Below are 27,213 nucleotides of genomic sequence, written 5' to 3'. Positions count from 1 at the left end.
CCCAGTCTCCATCACCATGTCCCTCTGCCCTCACAGCACTTGCATCCGTGCTCCAGAACCCAGCAAGAACATTATCCATCTTATTCACTATCCATACAGCAAGCAAGCAGAACAGCACCTGGAATGTATAAGCTCTCAATTAATATTTGCTAAAGGAACAAATGAATGATCAGAAAACAAAACAGAAATCTGGAAAAGCAGGCCATAAAATATACCATAACTGCCGATAAAAATTAACAAAACAAGCAATGTTAAGAAACTGTCACCAGAGAGATGAAATGTAAAATAAAGAATGTAATAAACAAACAAAAAACAACAAATGTCACTAGCTCCATTTATCTTCTACACAAATAATTAAGATATTGGCCTTAACAGTGAGTTTTCTTCTTTTACCTGGCAAAACATGAACATGATATACTAAGTCTTTTTAGATCTTTTAGAAACCACTATCATAAGCAAGAGAACTTTATAACAGCCTGCTTTCCCCTCTATTCTGGAAACTGCCCACTTAGTCTGTCCTTTCCACACTGGTTCCAGAATAAATTACTTATCATAAATCCAAACAATCCAGGAATGTTTCCTAAGTTTAATATACACAAAAATATGCATGTTATGTCACATATAACATACATCTATCTATACCCATTATGACAGACTTATTTAAATGCTATGGAAAATGCTTATTTAAAGAGACTATTACAAAACTGTTTTTACCTCTCTCTTTCTTCTTTCTTCCTGAGTACGATGTAAAAGAGAAGCCTTTTCTTCCTACACACAAAAAGAGAAAAGATTAAAAAAGGCTTTAATTTCAAATTCTGATATACTCTCAAACAAAGATTAAAGAATGTCTTCACTGAAAAAGGATCCTAAAGATCAAACAAACATTCTGACCTAATGAGAAGTCTGAGGCACAAGAAGTTAAATGCCACCCCCCGATTAGATCACAGACCTAATTAAAGTTAGTATTTCAGTAGTCTTCTAAGAACAAAATCTGATTTCTTTACACAAACGAGTTCAAGTAAAACCGGGAATATCTGAATAATATCAGTGTATTATATCCATGCCAATATCCTGGTTGTGATGATCATAGTACAGTTTTATAAAACAGAACCCCCCCCAGGGGGTGAAATCAGGCACTGTGAACACAGGATCATTCTGTATTATTTCTAACAGCTGCACATGAGCCTACAATTACCTTAATAAAATATCTGATGAAAAAATTCAGTATTGTTACTGAATTTTAAAAAATTCTCTTTTCAGGGAGCCTGGGTGGCTCAGCGGGTTAAGCAACTGCCTTCGACTCAGGTAATGATCCCAGGATCCTGGGATCGAGTTCTGCATACAGGCTCCTTGCTCAGCGGGGAGCCTGCTTCTCCCTCTGCCTCTACTCACTACTCTGTCTGCTTGTGTTCTCTGTCATAAATAAATAAAATCTTTTAAAAAATAAACAAAAGCTATACCTAGTTATTTAAAAAAAATTGTTTTCATCATAAAACTAAATTTTGAACAAAATTACTTGGTACATAGAAGGAACCGAAGTTAACAAATAGGAAACTTAAACATTTCAAATAAAATAAAAATACTTAAAGATAACACTCCTTCCCCCAGACCTGTTCCAGTCTATAGTGTATGGGCATTTTATTTTATTTTATATTTTTTTAAGATTTTATTTATTTGACAGAGAAAGACACAGTGAGAGAGGAACACAAGCAGGGGAAGTGGGAGAGGGAGAAGTAGGCTTCTTGATAAGCAAGGAGCCCGATGCAGGGGCTCAACCCCAGGACCCTGGGATCATGATCTGCGCTGAAGGCAGATGCTTAACAACTGAGCCCCTCAGGTTCCCCTGGGCATTTTATTTTTATAACTGTAATCCAAAATAAAATTAAAACTCTAAGACATTATATATGAATCATTATAAAAATGAATAAACAGGGGCACCTGGGTGGCTCAGTGGGTTAAGCCTCTGCCTTCGGCTCAGGTCATGATCTCAGGGTCCTGGAATCGAGCCCCGCATCGGGCTCTCTGCTCAGCGGGGAGCCTGCTTCCTCTCTCTGCCTGCCTCTCTGCCTACTTGTGATCTTTGTCTGTCATTAAATAAATAAAATCTTTTTAGAAAAATGAATAAACAGATCTCATAACAAAAACAAATAAAGATCAAAATAGTGTCAGAAGGCAAGTAATCAAGCCAATTCAAAATTATACATTGATATGTGACTCAACAGTGCGCAGAATGAAAAGTTTCTCACTGACAAAATTTAAAGCCAAAGAAGTAAATCCGGGGCACCCAGTTGGCTCAGTCAATGCAGCATGTGACTCTTGATCTTGGGGTCATGAGTTTGAGCCCCACATTGGCACAGAGCTTACTTTAAAAAAGAAAGAAAAGAAAAGAAAAGAAAAGGGAGAAGAGAAAGGAAAAAAAATCCTCCAGGTATATTCCACTATAGAAAATTCCACCACTTTTTGAATTTCAAATAAAAAGATTTTATCTACTATGACCAAATTCAGAAAAATATTTTGTTTTAAATTTTAATTAAAAGGAGGAGGGCAAATGGAAAATTTAAAGTAAAAAGTGCAAAGTTATGATAGTCAGAATAAGAGAAAGCTTCTAGATAAAAATTTCTAGCCAGTATCCTTATTTATGAATAGAACTGATCCGTTTGTGTCTATGATTTTCCCCTTCTATCTCCATTTGTCCAGATGTAATATATGTTCATTATTTGGTTCTAGCCAGAAGGCGAAGATTCCTTATGACAGTGAGCACTGCTACAACTACGAGAAAACCCAGGTACGCCTGCAATTAGAGTGAGGAGATGGGGTAACGGGTGACGGCAGGAAGGAGGCACGTGCTGTGAGGGGCGCTGGCGTCAAACACACCGATGAATCGCGGACCTCCACGTCTGAACGAATGATGCTCGGTATGTTGGCTAAGTGAATTTAAAGGAAAAAGTCTAAAATTCAACAAACCAACATTTTACCTTAAAAACATGGCCCGTGCTGGCAGAAGCACTCGGCTGACCTCCCCACACGGAGAAGCCCCTAGTCCTCGCTGGACCACGGGCCGCACGGGCTCAAGGGCCCCGCTGGTCCCCGACCACACTTCTGCTTTCACCCCTCCCCCACCGGGCACGCGCAGGTGTCGACACGCGCCTGGAAGGACCCAACGCCTCCCTGAAGTCGGACGCTGCGGTCGTAAGCGTCTAGGAGGAGGAGGAACCCTAAGCGCGGAGAAGCACCGCTGGGCGCCTGCAGCACAGCACCGCGCCGCGGTCTTTTAAAACCCAAACACGTACTCCCTATCGAGAGCACGACTGGACTGTGGTCAAACACCGGACGCTCAGAACTTCTCTCTCACGTTTGAAGCTCACGGTGTGGGGGAAGCCACGACAGCACAAGAGGCACTGCTGGGTGTGGGGTGACTACTAACTTCTGGTCACCTGCAGGTCGGAATCCCCAGACAGAACATCATACGAAGGCGAAGGTCACTTCTCTGACCTGTGCTCAAGTGCTCTAACCCTTCCTACTTCAAAGACAAACTCATTTCAGAAAAATCAAGCAGAGCAAGCCGATCCAAAATAACGGACGCGCACACACAAACCCGATACGTAATTTCAGTAATCAAACTGTATTTTTGAAAATGCTAATAAGAGCTTTCAAAGAGTACCCATGCCCCTTTAATAGTCTGCCGACAGAAGAGACGGTCAGGGAGAGGTCAAGCAATCTCCCACGGGGATTCAGGGACACCGCACAGGCGACTCTAGGAGCAGCAGCACCAGGTACCAGCGACACTGAGCTGTCCACTGTCCACTGTCCCGTCCGCTGTGCCCTTGCACAGAAGGACAGGAGAGGAGGCCATGTGTGCCACACGCGGAACACTAACAGGGACTGAAAGCTTCTGTCCACACACTAAGCAATATTCCACGCCCTTGGCTTCGGGTAATTCTCGTATTTCTCGAAATGAACGGATGAGGCTAAGTACGATGATATTCCCCGTTTACAGATGCGGAAAGTGAGGTCTGAAAGTGGCAGCAGATCCAGGATCTGAACTCAGAGGGCCTAGAGCTTAACCCACTAAGCAGTATGCTATCTACTTTGAGAAAGAACATTATTTCACATTTTGAGAAGTTAAAAAAGTCTTTGCCTTCATTATACACGAGTAATTTGGAAGATTACCAGAAAGGAGGGGAGAGGGGGGCCCCAGAAAAAAATTGTGATCTTCACAATCTGACAAGAAAGCACGAGGAGCAGGTGGTGTTGAGAACCAGAAAGGCAAACTAAGCAATCAGAGGTGAGCACAGAGGCCGCCGGAGAAGGCAGCCCCGCACGGAAAGACGAGCGTGGCGGAGTACATCATCGCCGTCCACACACCATGGAAATGGTCGCTATGCAGCCCCTAAACACGCAACCGAATCCCAGGGCAGAACCAGAGCCTCCTCGTGTGCTCCCCGTCTACAACGATCCATTCAAAAGACATTCAAATGAGACCCAGGAAGGGCACGTATCCTGTCAACAGGTGTCTAGTGAATCACGCAACACGCCAGGCACTAGAGATTTTATTTCGTAAGATTTCATTTATTTCTTTGACAGAGAGAGAGAGGGAGGAGGAGTGGGAGAAAGCAGCAGGCTCCCCACTGAGCAGGGAGCCCCACGGGGAGCTTGACCCCAAGACCCTGGGATCATGACCTGAGCCAAAGGCAGACGCTGAACGACTGAGCCCCCCAGGGGCGCCGGCACCAGAGACTTTGAAAGTCAGTGAGGCATTTGCTCCCAGGGAGTTCACAGTCTGGTGGGAGAAAGCAGCAGCCTGTTTGCTGGGGACACACCTTGCCCCAGACACAGTCCTGGCCGCTAGTGTGGAGACAGACGCGGTCTCTGCCCCGCGCACAGAGGCCGCGCCGGGCGCAAGCGTGGGGAGAGGAGACAGACTCTGCCTCAGCGGCCAGGAAGAGGCCCAGAAAAAAAGGCATGTGAAAGGCAACCTGGAAGGACACGTTCAGCGGGAGGACAAGGTGGGGAATCTGCCAGCAGAGGGAGAGAATCTCCCGGCAGAGGGAGGGAGCGCGGTAGCAGGGCCCAGGACGAAGCGCTCAGGGGTCAGGTGGGAAGAGAGGGGGAGCCCCGAGCCCGAAGGGAGATGGTAATCACCTCACAAGTGGGGGCCACTGAGCGTCCAAGGGGCCAAGGAGTTAACAGGTAATAAAAACAACGGGGTGGGGGCCCCTCCCTGCACGCCCTCTCCCGGAGGGCCGCCTTGGGGACTGACAGACGCCGGACGGGCTCCTGAAGAGCACTGAGCATCCGCCACAAGAACCGTCTCTTCTCAGGGCTCAGTTCTTTCCAGCAGCCCCGTTACTACAAAACCCATCACACTGCCCTGTTTTCTGTTCCAGGGCAGCCTGACGGACGGGAGAACCACCAATGCGCGCTGAGGGAGCAAGGTGAAAGACAGCCTGTGCGGGGACGCTGGGTCAGAACACGGCCGTCTGCTCCCCACGGCCTGTCCCGCACCGTGTCCCGATGCCGCCTCGGCCCCGAGAATACCGAAACGAAACTGGAGCTCTATGCGTTAAAGCAGCGAGGGAGAGACGGGGGTGGGCGGGAGAGGCCTCCTTGCAGGGAGCAGCAGCGGCAGTGGCAGCAGAAGCAGCCCTGCAGGGCGCACCCCCCACAGGAAGTCGCCCCGTGCCCCCTCCCCCTGCTCCCCCCACAAGCCAAGTTCAAACCACACAAGTGTCAACGAGGCAGGGTCTGCATTTAGGTGCTAATGAAGGCTCGATCTAGGACTCCGTCGCTTATAGACAGAACCCAGCGTCTGTTGAAAGAGAAAAACACATTTTACCTCAGTACACCTGCACAGAGGAAAGAGTAAAGGTAAGTGAACTGTGTTTTTTCTCCTTTAATAAACTATAAATTCCTTCAGAATCACGGCCTATGTCTGTCTTTATAATCCTGACACTTAGCATTGTGCATCATGTATGATTGAAGGATATAATTTAGAAAGAATAAAGGTACAACCAGGAAATCTGAAGCTTGAAAGATTTTAAAGTTGAAAAAAAAAAGTCATGATAAGAGGCAAGAATGTAAAATCACTTATCTACTGAGGCAGACATTAGAAAGACCTACATCTTCCCACGAACAGTTAGTGCCACCAAAATCAGAATACCGGCCAGACAAATCTAAATCCAATCATTAATTCCAATGTTCTAAACTCCCTCAGGAAGTCGACAAATAATTCAAAAATGTTCTAAGTGCGCTTACAAATCTCATCGTGACCCTGATATATGTTGCTGAGCCCAATTCCCAATTCTCCCGGGAGGAGTGGCTGCTGAGATGGACAGGCCAGTTCCCCATGGTGTCTGCTCGGCTTACGTTCCGGATTATTCTGCTGGCTCAGGCAGAATTCTGCTACGAGGATCTTTCTCAGACTTCTTTCCAGGGGTGGGTTTAGCGTGTCAAGAAGAGCAGCCTGGCGGTTGGGGGAACTGGCCTGTGCATCTCAGCAGCCACTCTTCCCGGGGGGAACTGGGAATTGGGCTCGGCAACATATATCAGGGTCACGATGAGATCTGTAACAGCACTTAGAACATTTCTGAATGTGACTGCAAAGCGGGGAAACAACCCCACCCTGTCCGTGTCCTGCAGTAACAAGGCACAGAGGACCGCAGGTCAAGGTGGGAACGAGGGAGGACCACGATCTTGAGGCACCTGGACAGAGGGAGGAGCAAGCAAGGGTGACTCCCAGGCGTGGAGTCCTCCCTCCCCTTCCCGGCCAACACCGACGTCTCAGAGGCACCCCTGCCACCTTCACAAGGTTCACCACAGCCATACCACCTGGGCTGTTCTTCGCTTAATATCGCTCTTTAAACTGAGTTTTAAAACTTTTTACTTTGAATTAATTTCAGACAAAGTTGGAGAAAGGATACAGTGAGTTTCCTCATCCCCTCTCTCTCGGACCCCACTGCCCCCTCCACAACCAGAACACAACTAGCAAGAGCAAGAGATCAAGGGCGTGACGTTACAACGAACTGCAGACTGTACTAGAAGTGCGCCAATTTTCATACTAACAATCTTCGCCTGTTCTAGGATCCCATCCAGGATCCCACACTGCATTTAATTACGATTTTCCTACGCCGCACCAATCTGTAAGAGTTCCTCCACCTCTGTCCTCTATATCCTGGACTCTGCTCCTTGACTTGGGTTTTCCCGATATTCTCCTACGACTGGAGTGAGGTTAGGCCACGATGACAGTAGTGGACTTCAATGGATATGGTACAACATGTATCTGGGTCTCCGTACTTACGTGAATGACCACATGTATACACGAGAGAGGAGAAAAATCTCTTCTCACAGAATGGTTAGTAAATGCAGACAGAGAGAGAGCAATCGCCGAACACTGCGCAGCGGCCACGGTGCGGCCACGTGGAGACCGGTGGGCAGACTCGAAAACAAACAGGATGCACCGACCTCCACGTGCCACCTCAAGAGCTTTACCAACTACTCCGGGAAAGACCTTGAGTGCGGCGGGGAGCCCTGCACGCACCAGGCAGGGGACCCGCACTCAGGCACAAGGACGTTCCACACCCCTACAGCGTTTTTCTCCTAAGTACAAGGTACTCCTGAAAAGAAACACAATGAAAACAAAACTGCATTGTTACATTTTAAATTAAATTAAAAAATAAACACTGAGTTACAAGAAAAACCTAACAAATTTATTTATGAAAAGCCCTATCGGAAACGAGGCCCCTCAAAGCAAAAGAACGGTTTGTCATCACAACAGAGGAGTCGAGCGCTACGTCAAGTTTATGAGGAGGCTAAGTCTGTAATTTTATTTTTTCAGTTTGACATTGGACAACACAGAGAATACTAACCTGTTTATTATTCATCAGGCAAAGGCTATTTGACAGAACTGGATTCTAGAAATGAATTTCTAACCAGAACACCAAGTGTGACTCTGGTTCAACAAACTTTAGTTTTGAGAAAGCCTCCAGGGCCCAATCTTTGGAATATGTGCTTTTATTTAGTATTCCTCTCCTGATGGTTCTTTCAAAGGGGGGGTCTGGCTCGTATCTATCCACTTGCCAGGCTCCTGGAGGCCATCACTCTGAACTTTGTACATATGGCATTCAGAAGACTTTTTCTTTTTTCTTTTCCTTTTTTTTTTTAAATTTTATTTACTTATTTGACAGACAGAGATCACAAGTAAGCAGAGAGGCAGGCAGAGAGAGAGGGAAGCAGGCTCCCCACTGAGCAGAGAGCCTGATGCGGGGCTCGATTCCAGGACCCCGGGACCACCACCTGAGCCGAAGACTGAGCCACCCAGGTGCCCCACAGAAGACTTTTTTGAGTTCTTCTCAATTCTTTCTGCCACAGTCAAAGTGTACTTCCCATGGCTTCCAGTAAAAAAAAGGTTTACACCACAAAGACCCGAATTCCTCTTGACGTGATGACAGTGATGTGAGACCTTTCTGCTCTCAGTTCGGGAGGAAGCAGGTGCTTAGAGTCACTGCTCAGATCGTCCCAAAGCAGAGGAGTCACGCGGCACAGGCCAACGGACCGCCATTCTACTGGGGACTGGGGACTGCTCTTCAGCACCGGCGCCGAACAAGACCGCCGTCTGGATAGGAAAGGGTCCAGTCTCCAGGGCTGGAACATGCTGGATCAAACCTCCGACTCAACCAATGTGGCATTCCGTACCAACTCCGCTCTTCTCACAACATCACACCTTAAGTCTGCGTTAGTGTGTCATGAAGTCATCAACAGAATTTAAAAGCTTTCCTCTCGTCTGGGAGTTAGACAAGAAAGTCTTCGGGGACGCGTTTATTCACTTGTGGCCGGCAAACCGCGAAGGCCAGGCTGGTTTCAGAACGTCAGTGAGCGTCCGGCAAAGCGGCGGGCGACATCTGCCCGGCCCTCCCTGGCAGGCCAGCAACCCGCCCGGCTCGCTCCCGAGCCAACACGCAGCTAACTCACTGGACAAAAGAATCTCGTCAACTATGTTCTTTGTTTTGTTACTGATCACCACTCTGACTCATAAATTTTGTGTATTTTGCCAATTAGCAGCTCTAGCCTTTGCAACGAAGCACAGTATCCCAGACGAAGTGTTCTCAACTTTTCATTTTAACTCAGCATCACATTCTGCACTGACTTCTGGGCTATTTAGAAATTGTTCCTGTTTATTCCCGAAAGTTGAACGAGTTGGGGGTGGTGCCTTATGGTTTCACAATGAAGCCTGAGCACAGTGGTCCCAGTCGAGGTCTGGCTCATAATGGGGCATAGGGTCTCTCTCAGCCAGTTCCTGAAAAACCATGGTTCAAAAACCTTTCTTAAGATCTTATTTATTTGACAGAAAGCCCGCATGAGCACAAGCAGGGGGAGTGGGAAGGGAAGCAGGCTCCCACTGAAAAGGGAGCCCAACATGGGGCTTGATCCCAGGACCTGAGCCGAAGGCAGACACTTAACTGAATGAGCGACCTGGGCATCCCTCAAAAATCTTTATCGTATTTGTTTGTGTTTCTTATGCAGGCTGTAAGTTTATAAGACTAAAAAGCTAGTTCCAGTGGGTTATTAATGTGGCCCTTATTATAAATGAAGACATGATGAAGATCATAACTATCCTTAGTGCCTTAATTTCTAAGACAATCTTTACGTTCAAGCTTTAAAAATGACTTGTTTTCTGTTGTTGTAAGACCTAATGCACGCACGTCAGGCACAGCAGTCAGGGGGGAAAAGATAAGGCACAGGCGTGATCCTGATTTGCTACACCCGTACCTACGTGCAGCTCACACTAGTCGTCCACAATCATCAACTTCCAAACGTGAAATTTCATTATGCTGCTAGAAAAAGAAACAAACTACAACAGAGCCCAAGGAGAGTCCGCGCACAGAAACGCGCGCTGACAACACCGACGGCACGCACGGCCCCGCCGCGGACGCGCGTTCCCAAACTGCAGCCACGGAACGCGGATGTGTCACCGGCAAGCCGGGTTTACCACGAAGCTTCCGAACTCCAACCTCGCCATGAGCTGGCATTTCAGAGAAATCACAGGCTCGGCTCCCCAGTCATCTGTTTCTACTGGACACTGAAACAAGCACTGCTAAGTTCTAAAATGCTCCTTCACACGCCACCTAAATCGTCACACACTTTGGGACGAACAGTGGCCCATACTAACGGGCTGAAGCATGAACAGACAAGTCAACGCTTGGTGGCCTCTGGGAAGACTCACACGGACACAGATGCAGCGTGTGATAAAGGAGGCATTTCACATGTAAACAGGAAGTGTACTCTTCAACAAATATGAGAGGAAAAACTGTGTGACCTAAGTAAATGACAATGTAGCTCTAGTCTTCACACCAAGAGATCCCCGACTGACATAAGATCCGTGTGCACGTGCACGTGTGTACAAAGCACCATAAAAATATGTGAAGACAATAGGAGAATTAAATACTCCCACATGGACTACGACTTTGCCTAAGAAAGAAATATCACTCTTTAAGTCTTGTTACTATTTGCCATCAGTTATTTAAAAATAAATTTGAGGGGCGCCTGGGTGGCTCAGAGGGTTAAAGCCTCTGCCTCTGGCTCAGGTCATGGTCTCAGGGTCCTGGGATCGAGCCCCGCATCGGGCTCTCTGCTTGGCAGGGAGCCTGCTTCCCCCCCGCCCCCGCCTGCCTCTCTGCCTACTTGTGATCTCTGTCAAATAAATAAATAAAATCTTTAAAAAAATAAAAATAAAAATAAATTTGAGTACATCAAAGTTAGAATTTTCTACACAGAACAATATAACACAGGCTAATAAAATGACAAAATGGAAATAAATATTTGTAACACTGCAACACCAACTGTTTGTAAAAGCTCTCCAAAATAATTTAAAGAGATCTACAATCAAATAGAAAAATTAGCAGAAGCTATACCCAGTGCAGAGGAAAATAACAATCTTTTAAACATAAGAACTTCATTTTTACTCATCTGAGGAAAGCATGCAGCAGAAACACAATGAAATAGGCTTTTTAACCCGTTTGGCAAACTCAGCATGCTGCGAGTTACAGAGGACAGTGGCGACTCCCACTCGCTGAGAAAGCTGCCTATTGCTAGTCCTAGAATCTAATTCAAAATGTGCATAGCCTTTGACCTAGCACTTCTAGAAATTTAACCTATACATATTAAAGGCACATATGCAAGGATTTGTACTGCAAAACACGGACAGCAAATGGCCATTAAAACACACGACTGCTAGGTTACAAAATGTTCATCATGCCGACGACCTCCAGCGTTTTCAAAGATGCAGCGCCTCCACCTGCACCGAGCCGCAACTGTCTCCAGACGCGTTCTCGGGGGTAAGTGCCGCACTCTGTCTAACGGGCTCCCCCGGGTGCTCGTGCAAGAGAAGGGCAGGCCCCTGACGACTCCGCGGGCACAGACTAGCCGAGAGGACGGGGAAGAACCTGGGACACAGTGTGGCTGTGTGGATCAGGGACAGAGAGGGAGAGCTGGCGTGAAAGGGGAGGGGAGACGCGATTATTTTGCATCGTTACTTTCGATTGCCCGAATTATAGCCCCTGCCCATGGAATGCTTCGCTCTTCTGGAATAACAAGCAAATGAAGCTGGGGGGCTCCTGCAGGAGAGCCCCGGGCTCCTGCAGGAGAGCCGGGGCTCCTGCAGGAGGGCTGGGGGGCTGCTGCAGGAGAGCAGCGGCTGCTACAGGAGAGCGGTGAAGTCGGCGGAGAGCGGTGAAGTGGAGCGGAGAGCGGTGGAAGTCGCAGAAGAGCAGGGGAGTCAACGGTGTATAGTAGAGCTGTAACAGCTCTTGTAAGAGCTATAACCGCGTTTGGCGGTCCACCCTCCGGCGGCGGCCCCGAGCGCCGCCGCCTGCACCCTCCGGCGGCGGCCCCGAGCGCCGCCGCCTGCAGCCTCCGGCGGCGGCCCCGAGCGCCGCCGCCTGCAGCCTCCGGCGGCGGCCCCGAGCGCCGCCGCCTGCAGCTTCCAGCCTCCGGCCTCGAGCGCCGCCGCCTGCAGCTTCCAGCCTCCGGCCTCGAGCGCCGCCGCCTGCAGCTTCCAGCCTCCGGCCTCGAGCGCCGCCACCTGCAGCTTCCAGCCTCCGGCGGCGGCCCCGAGCACCGTAGCCTGTAGCTTCCAGCCTCCGGCCCCGAGCGCCGCCGCCTGCAGCCTCCAGCCTCCGGCGGCCCAGCAGTCCAGTCGTCTGCGGTCCAGTTGTCAGCGGTCCCTCGACGCCTGCGGTCCTGAGACATCTGCGGTCCAGTTGCCAGCGGTCCCTCGACGCCTGCGGTCCTGAGACATCTGCGGTCCAGTTGTCAGCGGTCCCTCGACGCCTGCGGTCCTGAGACATCTGCGGTCCAGTTGCCAGCGGTCCCTCAACGCCTGCGGTCCTGAGACATCTGCGGTCCAGTTGTCAGCGTTCCCTCGACGCCTGCGGTCCTGAGACATCTGCGGTCCAGTTGTCAGCGGTCCCTCGACGCCTGCGGTCCTGATGCCTACAGACCCTAGAGGCCAGCAGTTGGTCCTGACACCTGCAGCCCCTAGATGCCAGCAGTCTGGAGGCATAAGCAGCCCTGAGATGCCAACGGCCCCTAGACACCAGCAGCCTCCCTGCAAAATGCCTCGCCACCCCGAACCACAAGTGGCCTTGTCCGCAGTGGTGGCTTCCTCCGGGTGGAAGCCTGGTCAGAGTAGCATCGTGGGGAGCAGAGTCTGTGTCATCTGGGTTGTCCTCCTTGTCATTGTTGCTTCTTCGTCATTGGGAGTGGCCTCATCCAGGAAATGGTCTTGTCCAGAACAGCCTCTTCTTGGGAGCGGCCTTGTCCGGGGAGAAACTTCATTGAGCAGTGGCCTTGTCTTGGGAGTGGCCTCTTCTTGGGAACGGCTCCAATCATGGAGCGGCCTCATCTGTGGAGCAGCAACGTCATCTAGAGCAGCCTCGTCCAGAGTGGCCTTCTTGGAAGTGACCTTGTTGGGTTCATCGTCACCGCCTTTTCGTAAGAGGTAGCTCTGACCGGTAGTTTGATTCCTGATGCTTGGCGCGAAATAAAGTTTTGCTTGACTTTCGCTTTGTATCAGTCTCGTTCCTTTGATCACGGACCCTAACAGAAGCTATGGGAGAAGGTTTTTAAAGGAGCTAAACGTGGCCAAGAGTAAGTTCTAGATGAGGTGCTGGGGGGAAAGAACAACGAAGCACCCACCAAAGAACATTCGGATTTTGATTCTTAACACGTTTTTGGTTCCAGTTTATGACCCGTACAACGGAAAACATTTCACGTTCTAAACTCCACAGGCCTAGATATGTTAGGAGTTCTGAGGGCAGTTACGTGCCAGCTTCACGAACACTCTCATCAGATGCTTTCAGACTGACTAAGCCTGTTCTCCGCAGACGGGCTCCCTTCAGGGATAATCTCACCGCCACGGCCGGGCGCTGCGTCTTCTCGTCGGTGTGTGAGCAGGAGCAACTGACACCAAGCTTCTCGGTCTGGCCTTTGAGCTTGAGGCACTTTATCTTATCTTCTCTGAAAATTAAATATGGCCAAACTTCAAAAATACCGTTAACAAAGATGTTTTTAAATGGGAAAAAATGCTTTTCTCAAATGCAGACACATTTTGTAGTAACAAAATGAAGCTTTTAAAAGTGTAAGTCGGGACGCCTGGGTGGCGCAGTTGGTTGGACGACTGCCTTCGGCTCAGGGCGTGATCCTGGAGTCCCGGGATCGAGTCCCACATCGGGCTCCCAGCTCCATGGGGAGTCTGCTTCGCTCTCTGACCTTCTCCTCGCTCATGCTCTCTCTCTCAAATAAATAAATAAAATCTTTAAAAAAAAATAAATAAAAGTGTAAGTCATAAATAGTTTAAATCAGATTTCATTAATTATCAGAATAAAAAAATTACAGTCACTGAAGTCAGAGTGCATTTATAAGATATGACTTCCATACTCCAAATGCTCAAATGGGCTAACCATTTATAAAAAGAACATTAGCATGCTTATTAATATCTTGACTTCTAAAAACAACAACGTTTCCTTCGTTTTGCTATTTGGGTTATCTCCCTTTAGCAATTTACTCCATTTAACAGTGTAAACAGAATAATCAGCCTCACACCTGTGTTGAGTCAGTATTTTCCCACTCGTGCGCTGACAAAACAGGAGCAGTCTGAAACAATACAAAGACTCATCAAGTAAGACACTTCCTTTTGAGTTAATTAAAATGTTAAATGTTACCAAAAGTATTATTTGTGAATAATACACCATCTATGATGTGGGTTTTTCCTAAGAACCTCCATGAAAATATAAGAGCACTTCATGCAACGACTATTTAAAGGTGCATCAACCACAGTAACCGATGACTATCATGTCCATGAAACCGAATGCGCAATGCGATTCCTAGTTCAAAACACATATAGAAAAAGACTAGAAAAAAATTTACCCATGTATTAGCAGTGTTTTATTTTTTTTTTAAATGTCTTCATCTGTATTTTTTTTAAAAGATTTTATTTATTTATTTGACAGAGAGAAATCACAAGTAGATGGAGAGGCAGGCAGAGAGAGAGAGAGAGAGAAGCAGGTTCCCTGCTGAGCAGAGAGCCCGATGCGGGACTCGATCCCAGGACCCTGAGATCATGACCCGAGCCGAAGGCAGTGCCTTAACCCACTGAGCCACCCAGGCGCCCAGCAGTGTTTTATTTTTAAACGGAGGGTGGGTTCCAAAGAGGTAGTTTTTCTTCATTTCAGTATATTTTAAATGTTCTACAATAAACATTATAATTAGAAAAGAACTCACTTTAAAATAAAGTATCCAACGCAAAATGAAATTGCTTAATCCCATTACGATAAATTCTGAAAGATGTTCTTTTCTTACATAAGAGCTGGATGGTAAATATGGCACCATTTTAATAGCAAAACCCTGGAAATAAACTACACATACTCATGCAGACACACACATAAACAGGAAAGAGGTTCCATGACAAACCGTGTAGGGGAATGTTGTGCACCTGCGGAAACAGACCTACAAAGACCAAAAGAGTCATCACTAAGACACAACGCCAAGGAGAAGAACAGTGTGTCGCTCACTTTTACTGAAGAAGTGAGGGGGCATGTTTATTTGTGTTTAGACTAGCTTTGAGCAGACACTGAAGACACTGGTCCTCGTGGGGAAATCCAGAATCTCTGTGAGAGGAAGGTGTCATTGTAAGCCCTTTAGATGGATTTCACTTTTCACAATTTTTTTTAATTAAAAAAACTGAATATTGTTTCAAAGGCCCCAGCCTGGAGACTGGAAATGGAAACATTAAAGCGAGGAAGAGGAGTAATAATTCAGTCTGACTTTCTCATTACCAAGAATTACGACTTTGATATTACAAGACGTGAAACAGAGCAGCCCAGAGAAGATGAGCGGCTCCATCCCAGCTGGTTATGGAGACAAACCTTTCTCCCGGTTTCCTCTGCGCTTTCTGCAATTTCACATTTTGTGGTGAAGATGTGCTAGGACTCGTGCTGCTTGCCAGTGCACTGGAGTTTACTCAAGTTCCTTCAAAACATTAGAGCGTTAAAGCTTCATCCTAAGGAAAATTAGTTCAAAAAGAAGTAGGATTTTCTCAGGGCCCCCTTCTCAGGGACTGCAGGCCGCGTTCTGCAACTTCCCCTGCAGTTGAAGGAGGTTGTGAGCAAAGCGGGAGGCGGACGCAAGACACGGAGGCCACAGGACACGGCCGAGCAACGCAGAGGACAGACCAGGGCTCCCAAGCCCCGTAGTTTTCACTCAAGTTCTGGACTCGCTGGGCTCTGATCTCTCCCTCAGAAAGATGTGGCAGGAAGTGCACATGCCTCCAGGAGCCACGAAGAAATGAGAGGGCAGGACAAGCCAAACGCCCCACGGGAGGACAGAGATGGAGGACGCCACCGATGTCACTGCGGCCAGCAAAGGGAGAAAAGGGACTCCCTGGAGACAAACCCGTCCTCAGGGCCTGACAGCAAGGCGAGGATGTGCAGGCAGCACTTACCACCCTGCCCCGGAAGAGACATCAGTACAATTTCTTCTAGAAAACAAAGTGCATCTAAAACCTTTACAAAGTGCATACTGTGACCAAGCAATGCAACTTCTTTAATTTGTCCTAAAAAATAATGATCAATTGTTGACTCTAAAAATGTTACTCACAATAAAGAAACCCTAAAATCCAAAAAAAAAAAGCATAAACATATAATTTATACAAAGTTCATGCAATGAGCATGTACAGTAATTTTTACAAACTGAACAGAATTTTAATTTTATTTTTTAAAAATATTATTTATTTATTTATTTGACAGAGATCACAAGTAGGCAGAGAAACTGACAGAGAGAGGAAGGGAAGCAGGATCCCCGCAAAGCAGAGAGCCCGACGCAGGGCTCAATCCCAGGACCCTGGGACCATGACCTGAGCCGAAGGCAGAGGCTTTAATCCACTGAGCCACCCAGGCGCCCCCAGAATTTTAATTTTAGAAAACAGACTGAATGACTTGACTCAGCTTTGGGGTAACACAGAGTCAGATCCAAGATAGAGAGGAATGGCTAGAGCAAAAAAGAAAACAAAAACAAAAACACGCCTCAGAATCAAGCCCCATACAAAGGCACGGGGTCCTCCCATGAGCCCAACTCGCACCCCGGCTCTGCTCATTCCCTCGGGGATGAGTGCTGTCCGGCGGGGAGCGCGGCCACCCACACCGGGACATCCGTGCGGGCTTTCTGACCGCATGCCCCTTTTCTGCTCTTTCTGTAAATGGCGACATCCGTCTCAGAGTTCTGTTCCGAGACTACAAGTCTCCTCAGAGGGACACCGGCCCGAGGATCCCGGTGCGCCCCACGGCTTCCGTCACGAACGGCTGGTCCCCGGGCTGTACCCAGAGGTCCCGAGCAGCGCGTGCACAGGCCGCACGTTGCACAGGCCCCCGGAAAAGAACATCGTCTTGGTTCCTGGAGTCACCACCCACTCTGGTAATCCCAGAGAAACCCCCAAGGTGACCCTCTCACGGCACAGCTCCTCAATTCTGCCTCCTCAACGGCCCTGAACGCCCCCCCACCCAGAGCCCACCGCTTTGCTCTGGGCCCTCACTACTCTGCTGCCAACTCTGGCCGCCTCTCGCCTGGTTTCCAACCACCTGCGCTGCCCCTCACTCACGTCTCCCAAAACCTCACTTCACTGCTTCGAGTCCTTCACTGGCTCCCCAAGGTGCCTGGATGTGCTGAGTGTGACCCCCAGAACCCTTTACGATCTGGCCCCCGATGGCCTCTCCCCAGCCTTCTCTTCTCCTACCCTGATCCGGCCCCGCTGCACGGTGTGCGGGTGATGACCACCCCCCACGGCCGGACCCCGCTCTCCACGCAGGTCCGGCTCACCGACGGCAACGATACCCGCACATGAACGGGAGCAAGAACGCCAGCCCGGCACACAGAAGCCTATGGCACTAGCCTTATACCACTTGCCTGGGGTTCTGGAAACAGGACACAGACAGTACTAGAAGAAAAGGAAAAGAAGCGTCCTCCTCTCATTCCGGTAGTGGACTGTCCAAGTGCTTCCCCTGACCAAAAACGTACCATGATAGTCTCCTTCTTCACTCACCTCTCCTCCACCTCCACACGTCTGCCGCCTGCCCTACAGCTGTCACACTGACAACCCAAAGACACTCATCCCCAAATTATCTACTCCCCCTGGCCCTGCTATATATCCCGTCTTCTCCCCAAGGGTGGTCGGATTGACCTAAGTAAATTCAAATGGCTGCAAATAAATGACATCTGTGTAAGTTTCCAAGGCACAGAGCTACCAAGTTGTCTCCAAGTCAACTAAGTTTCATCAAAATGTCTACTGAAGTTAATTGGTCGACACCTTTTGCTTTGCAACTGTTTCATTATTTCCGTAACAGTTACACAGCTAATAACTACTGACTCAATGCAGTAGGAGAAAAGGAAAGCCATAATATTGAAATCTCAATAGGTTAAAACAGAAAAATAACATACATAAGTCACGTTAGGATTAGCATTTACAACTTAGCTAAAACGGATACCCCTTCTGTGGCGGCTTTAGAATATTTTCACAAATTTGGGAGCCCGTGGGGGGCTCAGTCAGTTGAGGCTCCAACTCTTGATCTCAGCTGAGGTCATGACCACAGGGTTGTGAGATCCAGTCCGGTGTCAGCCTCTGCACTCAATGGGAGTCTGCTTGGGATTCTCCCTCCCACTCTGCGCCTCCCCCTGCTGTGCACACGCACGCACGCTCTCTCTCTCACAATAAATAAAATACATTTTTTAAAAAAGAATATTCCCACAAATTCTTTGATGCTGCTTCCCTTTAAGACGTGCAGCTTGACCCACACTCACCTCGAGTGTGCACTGGATGGACAAAGAGAACAGGACGAACGTGAGCGTGACCTTCAGGACTGCCCTGTACAGGCACGCCGCTTTCTCTGCGCCCTCTCACCTCACAAGCCATGTCAGGAGGACAGTAGCAGCCCTCCGGAGAGTGCAGGCGGCGGGAAGCTGACCGCCCCCCCACGCCCCAGCACTAACTTCCAGGTACGTGGACAAGGGAGCCCGCTGTGAGTCCCACAGCTTTAGGCTCCTGAGCCTCGACGAGATCCTGAGCCGCCCCGGCTGCTCTCGGACACCTGCCCCACAAAGCTGAGATGACGAGAAGGGACTGCTTCAAGACACTGTCACACTGGAATAGAGAACACGTCCTTCGTTTCCTGGACACTCAGAAAGTGGTAAGTAGATATCATGACTGTCTTGTTTTGTTTTTAAAGATTTTTAGTAATTTCTACACCCAACGCGGTGATCAAAGTCGCATGACTGGGCGCCTGGGGGGCTCAGTCTGTGAAGCGTCTGCCTTCGGCTCAGGTCATGATCCTGGGGTCCTGGGATCGAGCCCCACATCAGGTTCCTTGCCCAGTGGGGAGTCTGCCTCTACCCCACTCACACTCTCTCCGAAGAACAGAAATCATTTGTGTTTGTTTAAACACAAAGTCACATGCTCTCCTCAGCGAGCCAGCCAGACACCCCAAAGTCACGACTGTTTAGGTTACTGTCATTTAAATGCTCACTGCAGCATTGTTTTGTAATCTGCTATTTCCATAAACAATGAATCATTTTAATAAATAGGACATTAAAGTACAGATATTAATAAGCAAACATCACGACTATGTCAATGGTTGTATAGTGTTCCATTACGTTGTTACGTGATCATTTGCTTAACAAATTTCCTATTGTTAGACATTTACGTTGTTTTAAGTTTTTAATATGGTGAATATCACCACAGTCATCATTTTTTCCCAACATCTTTCCTATGCACCTGTCAAATTAGATCCTTAGGATGAATTTCTAAAAGTAGAATTACTGGATTAGAGGGGATGTACCTTGTTGAGATTCTGAAGCTAAACGGTATCCCCCACTCCCCACCAAGTAGGTTGTGCGGATCTAGCCCATAAGGCCCGTCTTTAACCTGCTTACCACGGAACGCAAGGGGCTATATGGAGACAAGCCAACAGAATAAGCTCCCGCTCCTGCCTTCCTGTTGACAGTGTAAGTAAAGGAAAACGTGAAGAAGCTGAGGCAGGAGAGCAGGAACGAGTAGAAGCAGCTACTCTTACGGCAGCATAAAATAAAGGTCACTGCCAAAGAATAAGATGTCCAACTTCCAAACTCCGTCTGCATTCGCTAAGTTACAAGAATAAAAGTAAAGTTCCCAGAGAGAACTCACTCCTGCTTCTGCAAGAAATTCTTCTGCGGCTCCCGTGTCCTCTTGTGACACCTCCTATGTGCTCCCTTAGCTAAGACTCAGTGGGCAAGGAGGTCCCTAGGCTTTAAAAGCAGCTGAAGTGTGCCCAGCCAGGCAGGGACTGGTGAGGCAAGCCAGGTACCTGGGGGACAAGACGTAAGGAGCTGCCTGCGGTGCTGCCGCGGGGCCAGCCTCGAAAATGAGGCCGCCCGGAGCCCTGCAGTTGTCCAACCTGAGTGAGTCCCTCCTAGAAATTCTGGGCCCTAGCTGCCTCGCCTGCTTCACCCCAGGCCCTGATTACAAGTACAAGGGGAACTTGACAAAAGTCTCATCCCTTCTCTTCCGCCTGATCTCCCTAAGAACCAGATCAAGAATTCCTAACCTTACCTGCTATGGGGAACTACAGTTTTTTGGCCCCATATATGAAGGCTACCAACAGTTATGTTCAAGAGAACGGAAGTGGTACTGCTAAATGAAACAGTGATGTAATAATACCAGTCCTGACAATAAATTAACATAAATCTGATCTCAGAAAAATGTTTACTTTACTTAATGACAGAGCCACAAGAGTTTTATTTTCCACTGCAATATACACAGAGCACCGTGACAACACATATACCAAGTGCCAACTTAAAAACAAAAAACAAGGAAAGCCGCCTTATGGCTCAGTCGGTTAAGTATCCAACTCAATCTGAGCTCAGGTCTTGATCTCAGGGTTGTGAGTTCAAGCCCTGCATTGGGTTCCACACTGGGCATGGAGGCCACTTTAAAAAAACTAATTTAAGGGGTGCCTGGATGGCTCAGTGGGTTAAGCCTCTGCCTTTGGCTCAGGTCATGATCTCAGGGTCCTGGGATCGAGCCCCACATCCAGCTCTCTGCTTCCCTCTCTCTGCCTGCCTCTCTGCCTGCTTGTGATCGCTCTCTGTCAAATGAATGAATAAATAAGTAACTTTAAAAAAATTAATTTTGAAAAATTATAAAATAATTTAAAAACTCCCAAATAACCCAGTTAAAAAAATGGGCAAAAGGTGACACATACAGATGACAAATAAGCATATGAAAAGACACTCTACATCCTTTGTCATCCAGGAAATGCAAATTAAAACGAGCTACTCCTACACACCTATTCGAAGGACCAAAACCCAGAGCACTGACGACACCAAATGCTGGAGGGGATGTGGAGCCACAGGAACTCTCACTCGTTGCTGGTGGCAGTGAAAACAGGATAGCCACTCTGGAAGGCAGTTCTGCAGTTTTGTTTTGTTTTTAAAGATTTATTTATTTGGGAGAGAGAGAGCACATACACAGGCAGAGGGGCAGAGAGAGAGGTCGGGAGAGAAGCAGACTCCGCACTGAGCAAAGGCTCCCCCATAGGACACTGAGATCTCGACCCGAGCAGAAACCGAGAGCTGGACACTGAACCAACCAAGCCACCAGGCGCCCTAGTTCTAATCTCCTTACGCGACCAAACTCTCCTACCACAGGATGCAGGGAGTGTGGGGGAGCATGAGTAAGTAAAGCAGGGTGGATTCTTAGGGCAATTAGCTATTCTGTATGATACACTGAGGGTGGATAATACGTCATTATACATTTGCCAAAAACCACAGAAAATACAACCACAAAGAGTGAACGTTAATGTATCAATACCGGTTTATCAATTATGACAAATGGCCCACACTAAACCAAGATGCTCATAACTGGGGAAACGTGAGGTGGAGGAGAGGGTGTGAAGGGAACTCTGTACCGTCTGCCTGACTTTCTTCTCTAAAGCTCTAAAAAATAAAGTCCTATTTTTTAAAGCAATGGACAAAAATTAAAGAAATATTATTTCTACTGCCACTCTTCCTCTACTGTCTACGCAAAGTTGGGCAAGAAATTTTAATTTTCTTTCTCCTCTCTATGAGCTTTTCCAGGGACGCCTGGGTGGCTCTCAGTTAAGCCTCTGCCTTCAGCTCCGGTCATGACCCCAGGGTGCTGGGGTGGAGGTCCCCACTGGGCTCTCTGCTCAGCGGGGAGCCTGCTTCTCCCTCTGCTGCTGCTCCCCCGCTCGTGTCCATGCTCGCGCGCTCTCTCTCTGCCAAATAAATTAATAAGATCCTAAAAAAGATGAACTTTTTATAACCACATGCATTTCTTCTCTGTAAATCTCAAAAACTTTCTCTCTTCCGCTCACACCTAGTTCTTCCCATTGGCCTTCCCCAGCACTCTGAGCTCCACAACTCCTCCCCCTCCGCCTGCTCCTTCCCATCTGTAACTTGCTCAACTTTCTCCCATCCCTCCCCTCAAAAATAAAACCTTCATTAGCCCCTGAATGTAACCTTCTTCAAGTCCTTTTCAAAAAAGATCTACCCACTTTCTGACTTCCCATTCACTCCCTGATGTACTGCAAACTGACTTACAAGTCCTATGACCCTGGACTATTATCCCCCTAAAGTCACATGGGCTTCATACTTGTTAGTGTTTCCTCACTGCACCCCTGCAGTACCTGGCACTGTGGTCTCCTCCCCCTCCCCACCCCAGCCCCACACCATGTATGATTCTTTCCTAAGTATTCTTCTCACTTATTAGATGTTATAATGCCCCACAAGCCATACCCCATCCCAGGCTCCAGGCCTTCCCCTCGGATTTCTATCCTGAGTCACGTATCTGACAGTAGCTACCACATCTGCACACCTAGCTCAGATGTCCCTCAGTTCACACACGTACAATCAACAGCCTGCTACACATCTCTGCCCATGTCCACAGAAACCTAGACATTCCATTCAACAACCACTTGCCCCTCTTGGAGAATCCACTCCCTACTAATCACACAACCAGACTGCTCATTTTGTACCAAAGGTTCCAACCCCCATCCCAGACTCAGCTCATCGGGTGGGAAGCTGACCCAGACCAATCGCATTTCCTCTCCTGAGAAAGGGAATTGCGATCCGACAATCTCGGCTGGATATCTCAACTAGGAAATCATACACTGCCGAGGTCATGTGCAAGGTCAAGGGAGAAAGCCAAGAATGAAGGAGACAGTGTAGCCCAAGGAGAAAAACCAAGAGTAACTACCTTGGTGCTGATGACTTGGTATCTGGGTGTTTCTGTCCGCACATTCTTTGAGACACCATCAAATTCTTCCCACACACTTTCCCCCTACTAAGCAATTTTCAGTGGATTCTATACTTGTAATCGAATGGTAGCTAAGATATTCTTCTCTGCACTACAAGAAAGAAAATGAAAATACCATCCATGAACTATGCCATGCCGCCAAGATGTACCCTGGTAACAGAAATACTAAAAGAAGGAAACTGTGTGACTTAGAACCAGCGGAACCCAGTATGTACTTGACTCCATGTACACCCTCCCACCACCTGGAACGCCCTTCTTGTTTCCCACCAACCCTAACTCTGCATCTTTTAAGACTAAGCCCCAACCAACTCTACCCTTTCCTGGACCAGCCCCAGCAGAAATCCAGAACACAGTAACTACTCTCTACTGTTATTTGACTTCTAATTTTTTAAATCTTAACTGTCCAACAAGACCATAATGAGGGCATGGAATTTTCCTTATTATGTTTCAGATGCTACACAGAACCTTTACAAATAAACACAAAAAACAGCCATTTAATTGGGAAAAAGAAAAGATGTATTCAAAAGGTGGCACTATTCAGTGTTCCACCAAACTCAAGAAAGAAGGGAATATTACAAATAATTCAATATATGAAAGAAAACCGTTATAACCTTTTACCTTTTAAATAAGGAAAAGAATCACATTGTAGCTTAAGAAAATTTAAAAAATATGCGTTTGTAGGTGCCCAACACTTCTGCCCAGAAATAAAATTAAACCTGTAACACAATGAAACTACATCCCCACCAGAATTGCCTAAATTAAGGACCAACAATAAGAAATGTTGAAAGGAAGTGCGGCCACCGGTACCCTCAGACACCGCAGGTGCGTACACTGGAGCGAAGTGTGTGTATGACCCAGCACAGGGGCGGGTGTGCGCCCTCAAGAAGACACCACAAAAACAGATCACACAATGCGACATAACGAGGAGAATGGACTCCGCCTTTGGGACAGAATGCGGACCCCCAACGCAGAAACAAACTGTATGTGACTCCATCACATGAAGTTCAACAGGCAGAACTAAGTTACCGTAACAGATCACACAGCAACTACCTCGGGGAGAAGGAATACTGACTAGAAGGGAGCAGGAGGGAGCCTATGGAACGCTGGGAGTGTTACTTGATTGGGGGGGGGCGGTGGTCGCGACGGCGCAGTCATTCCTCCCAGCTGAGCCCGCAGCTGGTTCCTCACCCCAGCTCCAGGCCAGGGCACCCATCCCCGGCCACTGTGTGTTAAGTACTGTTGGCTCCGGAGTGCCACCTTCCCAGGATAACTGCCCTCAGCCAAGGGCCAGCAGTGCCAGAGTCCCACTGTCACCCCAGGGGTGGCCTGCAGCCATAGACCAACTGATACGGTGGGGGGGGGGGGTTTACAAAATTCTAGCCCCCTTAGCTCAAGAAGGGCCAGTTCTGTGATGCCAGCCATGGTCCTGGGTTCTTGGTGGGACTGAGCCGCAGCTAGACTCCAAGCAAGAAGACCCCTTTTCCCCTGCCCCCTTCCCCCCGCCAATGTCATGTGCACCAAGGTCACCTCCTCAAGCTCTTCTAGAGACATGACCTAAGACACATACAGCTGTTTAGTCTAAACTTAAACCAAAAAAAAAAAAAAGGAAAGGAAAGGAAAACTGTTGTGCACGGCTGAACGCCAAGACGCGCCATCTCCCCGCAGTTCTGATCAACACGTAAGAGCTGCTGCGCGCGGAGCGGAGTTGCCCGTCGGGGCGACAGCACGCGAGCCGCGCACGCGGAGCGCTCCGGTTTCGGGGCGAAGCCGCGAGGAACTGCACGGACTCTGCGGCGGTGACCGGCCAGCAGCCCGCTGCGCGCATGGGCAGCCCTCGTGAGCTCCCCTCACCCGTCCGCTGCACCTGCGGGGAGCGCCGAGGGCACCTGCAGGGTTCGCGGCGGCCCGACCGACCTCCGTCGCACTCTCCGGCCGGCCGCCTGCAGCCACCCGCTCGCGCGCACCCCAAGGCCCGACGACGACCGGGGCGGGGTCTGCCCGCTCCGTGCCGGGGTCGCCGCCGGGACCGAGGAGCGCACCGCAGCGCCCAGCACGAAGCCAACAGGACGCCGCTCCCGGGACCGAGCATCCGCCGAGAACTCCGCGCCCACCCGGTCGTGCACCCCACGACGCGCGCGGGTCAGCGAGCGAAGAGGAGCGCCCCGCGCCGGAGAGACCCGTAAGCGCCCACGGACCAGGCCCGCCGCACGTTTCCGAACCCGCGGGGCGCCTCTTACTTTTGGCCTCGAATCCCAGGCGGGCGGAGAAGCAGCCGCGAGCCAGGCCGGCGTCGGGGCGAGCGCACGGGGCACCGCAGCCGGGACAGCGGTCCCCGAGCGCGCGGCGGCGCGAGGGACGGAGCATCGAGCCCCGGAGGAAGGCGGCCGGGGACCCCGCGGTGTCCGGAGAGCCGGGCGCGTGGCCTGGCGGCGCCGGGTTCCCACGCGCGTCCTGTCCCGGTGCGCGGCCGCCGACACCGCCCGCCGCGCGGACCCGGCCCGGGGAGCGGCCGCGGCACCGCCGTCCGCAAACGCTTGCGGGGACCACCGTGGCCCCGGCCCCCGGCGCGGCGCGCACCCCCGCGGCCGCAGGAAGGGCAGCGGCCCGGCCCAAAGGCCCCTCCGCCCGCAGCCCCGCCCGCAGCCCCGCCCGCAGGGCAGCCCCCGCCCGGCCGCCCCCCGGAGCCGCAGGCCCGCGCACAGGCCGCCCTCACCTTCCTGCTGGCGCCTCCGAGGGACACCTTGGGCCTCGTCTTGAAATCCCCTTCGAAGCTGAACATCTTGACCGCTTATCCCATCTGGGAGCAGCCCCCGACCCTGACAGCAGCGGGGCGGGCGGGGCGGGCTCCCGGGGGAGGGGTCTCCGCGGGGAGGGGTCGGCGCGGAGGAGGGGTCTCCGCGGGCGGGACGGGCCGCGCCGGGGGGCGACCCCGAGCCCCAGCCCGCCCTGAGTGGGTGGGGGGGGAGGCGGCACACAGCGGGGGCGGCTCCTCCTCACCTCCCCCCTCATCCACGCCTCCCCACTGCTCCGGCCGAGGCCGAGGGCGCCGGCAGGGCCGCGGACCCCGCACTTGCACCGGGAGCAGCCGCCGGGAGGAAAGATGGCCGCCGGCCGGGGCTGGCGTGCGCGGTCCCGCCTGCGCGCGCGCGCCCGACGCCGACGCCGACGCCCTGGCCCTGCATCCCGCGGGCCGCCAGCCTGCGCGCGCTCGCCATCGACGCCGCGGCGCTCCCCGGAGCCCGGCCGGCGTGCGCGCGCCCGCCATCGACGCCGCGGCGCTCCCCGAGCCCTCCAGCGTGCGCGCGCCCGTCGCCGACGCCCCGGCGCTCCCCCGGAGCCCTCCAGCGTGCGCGCGCCCGTCGCCGACGCGCCGGAGCGTGGGAAGGCCCCGCGGTGACCCGGCTCTGCGGCAGGGCGGGGCGGGAGCGCCGGCACCTGCGCGCCGGAGCGGGACGCGCGCGTGCGCAGTCCCGGGGCGCGGGCTGGCCGCGGTCGGTGCTGGGGGAGGCCGGCCGTGTCGGGTCTCGGGCCCCCATGCGCGACCCGCGCCGACGTCGTGGGATCCAGAGCGCGCGGCCCCCGCACTCCGTCTGTGTCCCGCACTCGCGGCCGGAGCCCAGACCCCGCGGGCCGCGCCCCAGGCACCGCGGAGCGCCCCGGCCCGGCACCGCGCCCCCGGCCGGCCGCGCGTGCGCCGGAGACCCCCGGGCCGGGCCCTGCGCTCCGCCCTGCGGCCGGCGTTCCGCGGGGGTCGTCCGGAATCGGGGCGTCGTGCGTCTCGGGGGCCCGTCGGACGGGCGGCGCCGGCGCGTGCGTCCGCGAGCGAGTCCTCGGGGGCCCGCAGCGTCCGGCGCGCCGGGCCCGGTCCCGCACCCCTGCCGGGGCTAGGCTGCGCCGCCTTCGTCCGCTGGGACCGCGCGGGGAACACGGCTCTGTTCTTGACTCGTCCCCGCGTTGCCGCCCCGTTCTCTGGCCTCAGCTTCCACCCGCGCCCCGCGCTGTGCCGGGTTAGGGGCCCCCCGGCGCGGCACCGAGGACTTCGCGCTCTGTCCCCAGGCTAGGGGAGAAAACCCAAACCGGGTGCTTCTGAAGGATTTTCAATTACGAGTACTTCTAAGGTCCAGTAATGCGGGTATGAAGCGGTATAACGGGCTCCCGCCACCCGTGACCAACCTCGGAGGTGACCGCTCACGCCCGCTCTCGTGCCATTCATGCCCCGGCCCTTAACCACGCTCCCATGATTGTGAAGCGAACCCTAGACATCATCTCCGAATATGTCAGTATGTACCTCTTTGTTTTGGAAGACACGATGTTTTCATTGTCGCCCTACAAAAACCAGCAGTGGATTGCAAGGATAAGTT

At 50.9% G+C, this 27,213-nt stretch overlaps 1 protein-coding gene across 3 annotated transcripts in view; it reads right to left on the bottom strand.

The window, feature by feature from the left end:
• UBE3C (ubiquitin protein ligase E3C) overlaps window positions 1-25,926 on the bottom strand; it is a 112,204-nt gene extending 86,278 nt beyond the window's left edge. For all 3 annotated transcript variants that reach the window (XM_044246927.1, XM_044246925.1, XM_044246926.1), the window contains exons 1-2: window positions 25,566-25,926; window positions 715-768 (exon numbers count right to left, since the gene is read on the bottom strand). In XM_044246927.1, coding sequence (XP_044102862.1) covers window positions 715-768; window positions 25,566-25,631 — 120 coding nt within the window. In that variant the 5' untranslated portion in view covers window positions 25,632-25,926. The remainder of the gene's footprint in view (window positions 1-714; window positions 769-25,565) is intronic.
• Between the last annotated feature and the right edge of the window lie 1,287 nt (window positions 25,927-27,213).

The sequence above is a fragment of the Neovison vison genome, chromosome 4, assembly GCF_020171115.1.
Source record: "Neovison vison isolate M4711 chromosome 4, ASM_NN_V1, whole genome shotgun sequence".
NCBI lineage: Eukaryota > Metazoa > Chordata > Mammalia > Carnivora > Mustelidae > Neogale > Neogale vison.
This window is presented reverse-complemented; position numbering and strand designations above follow the sequence as displayed.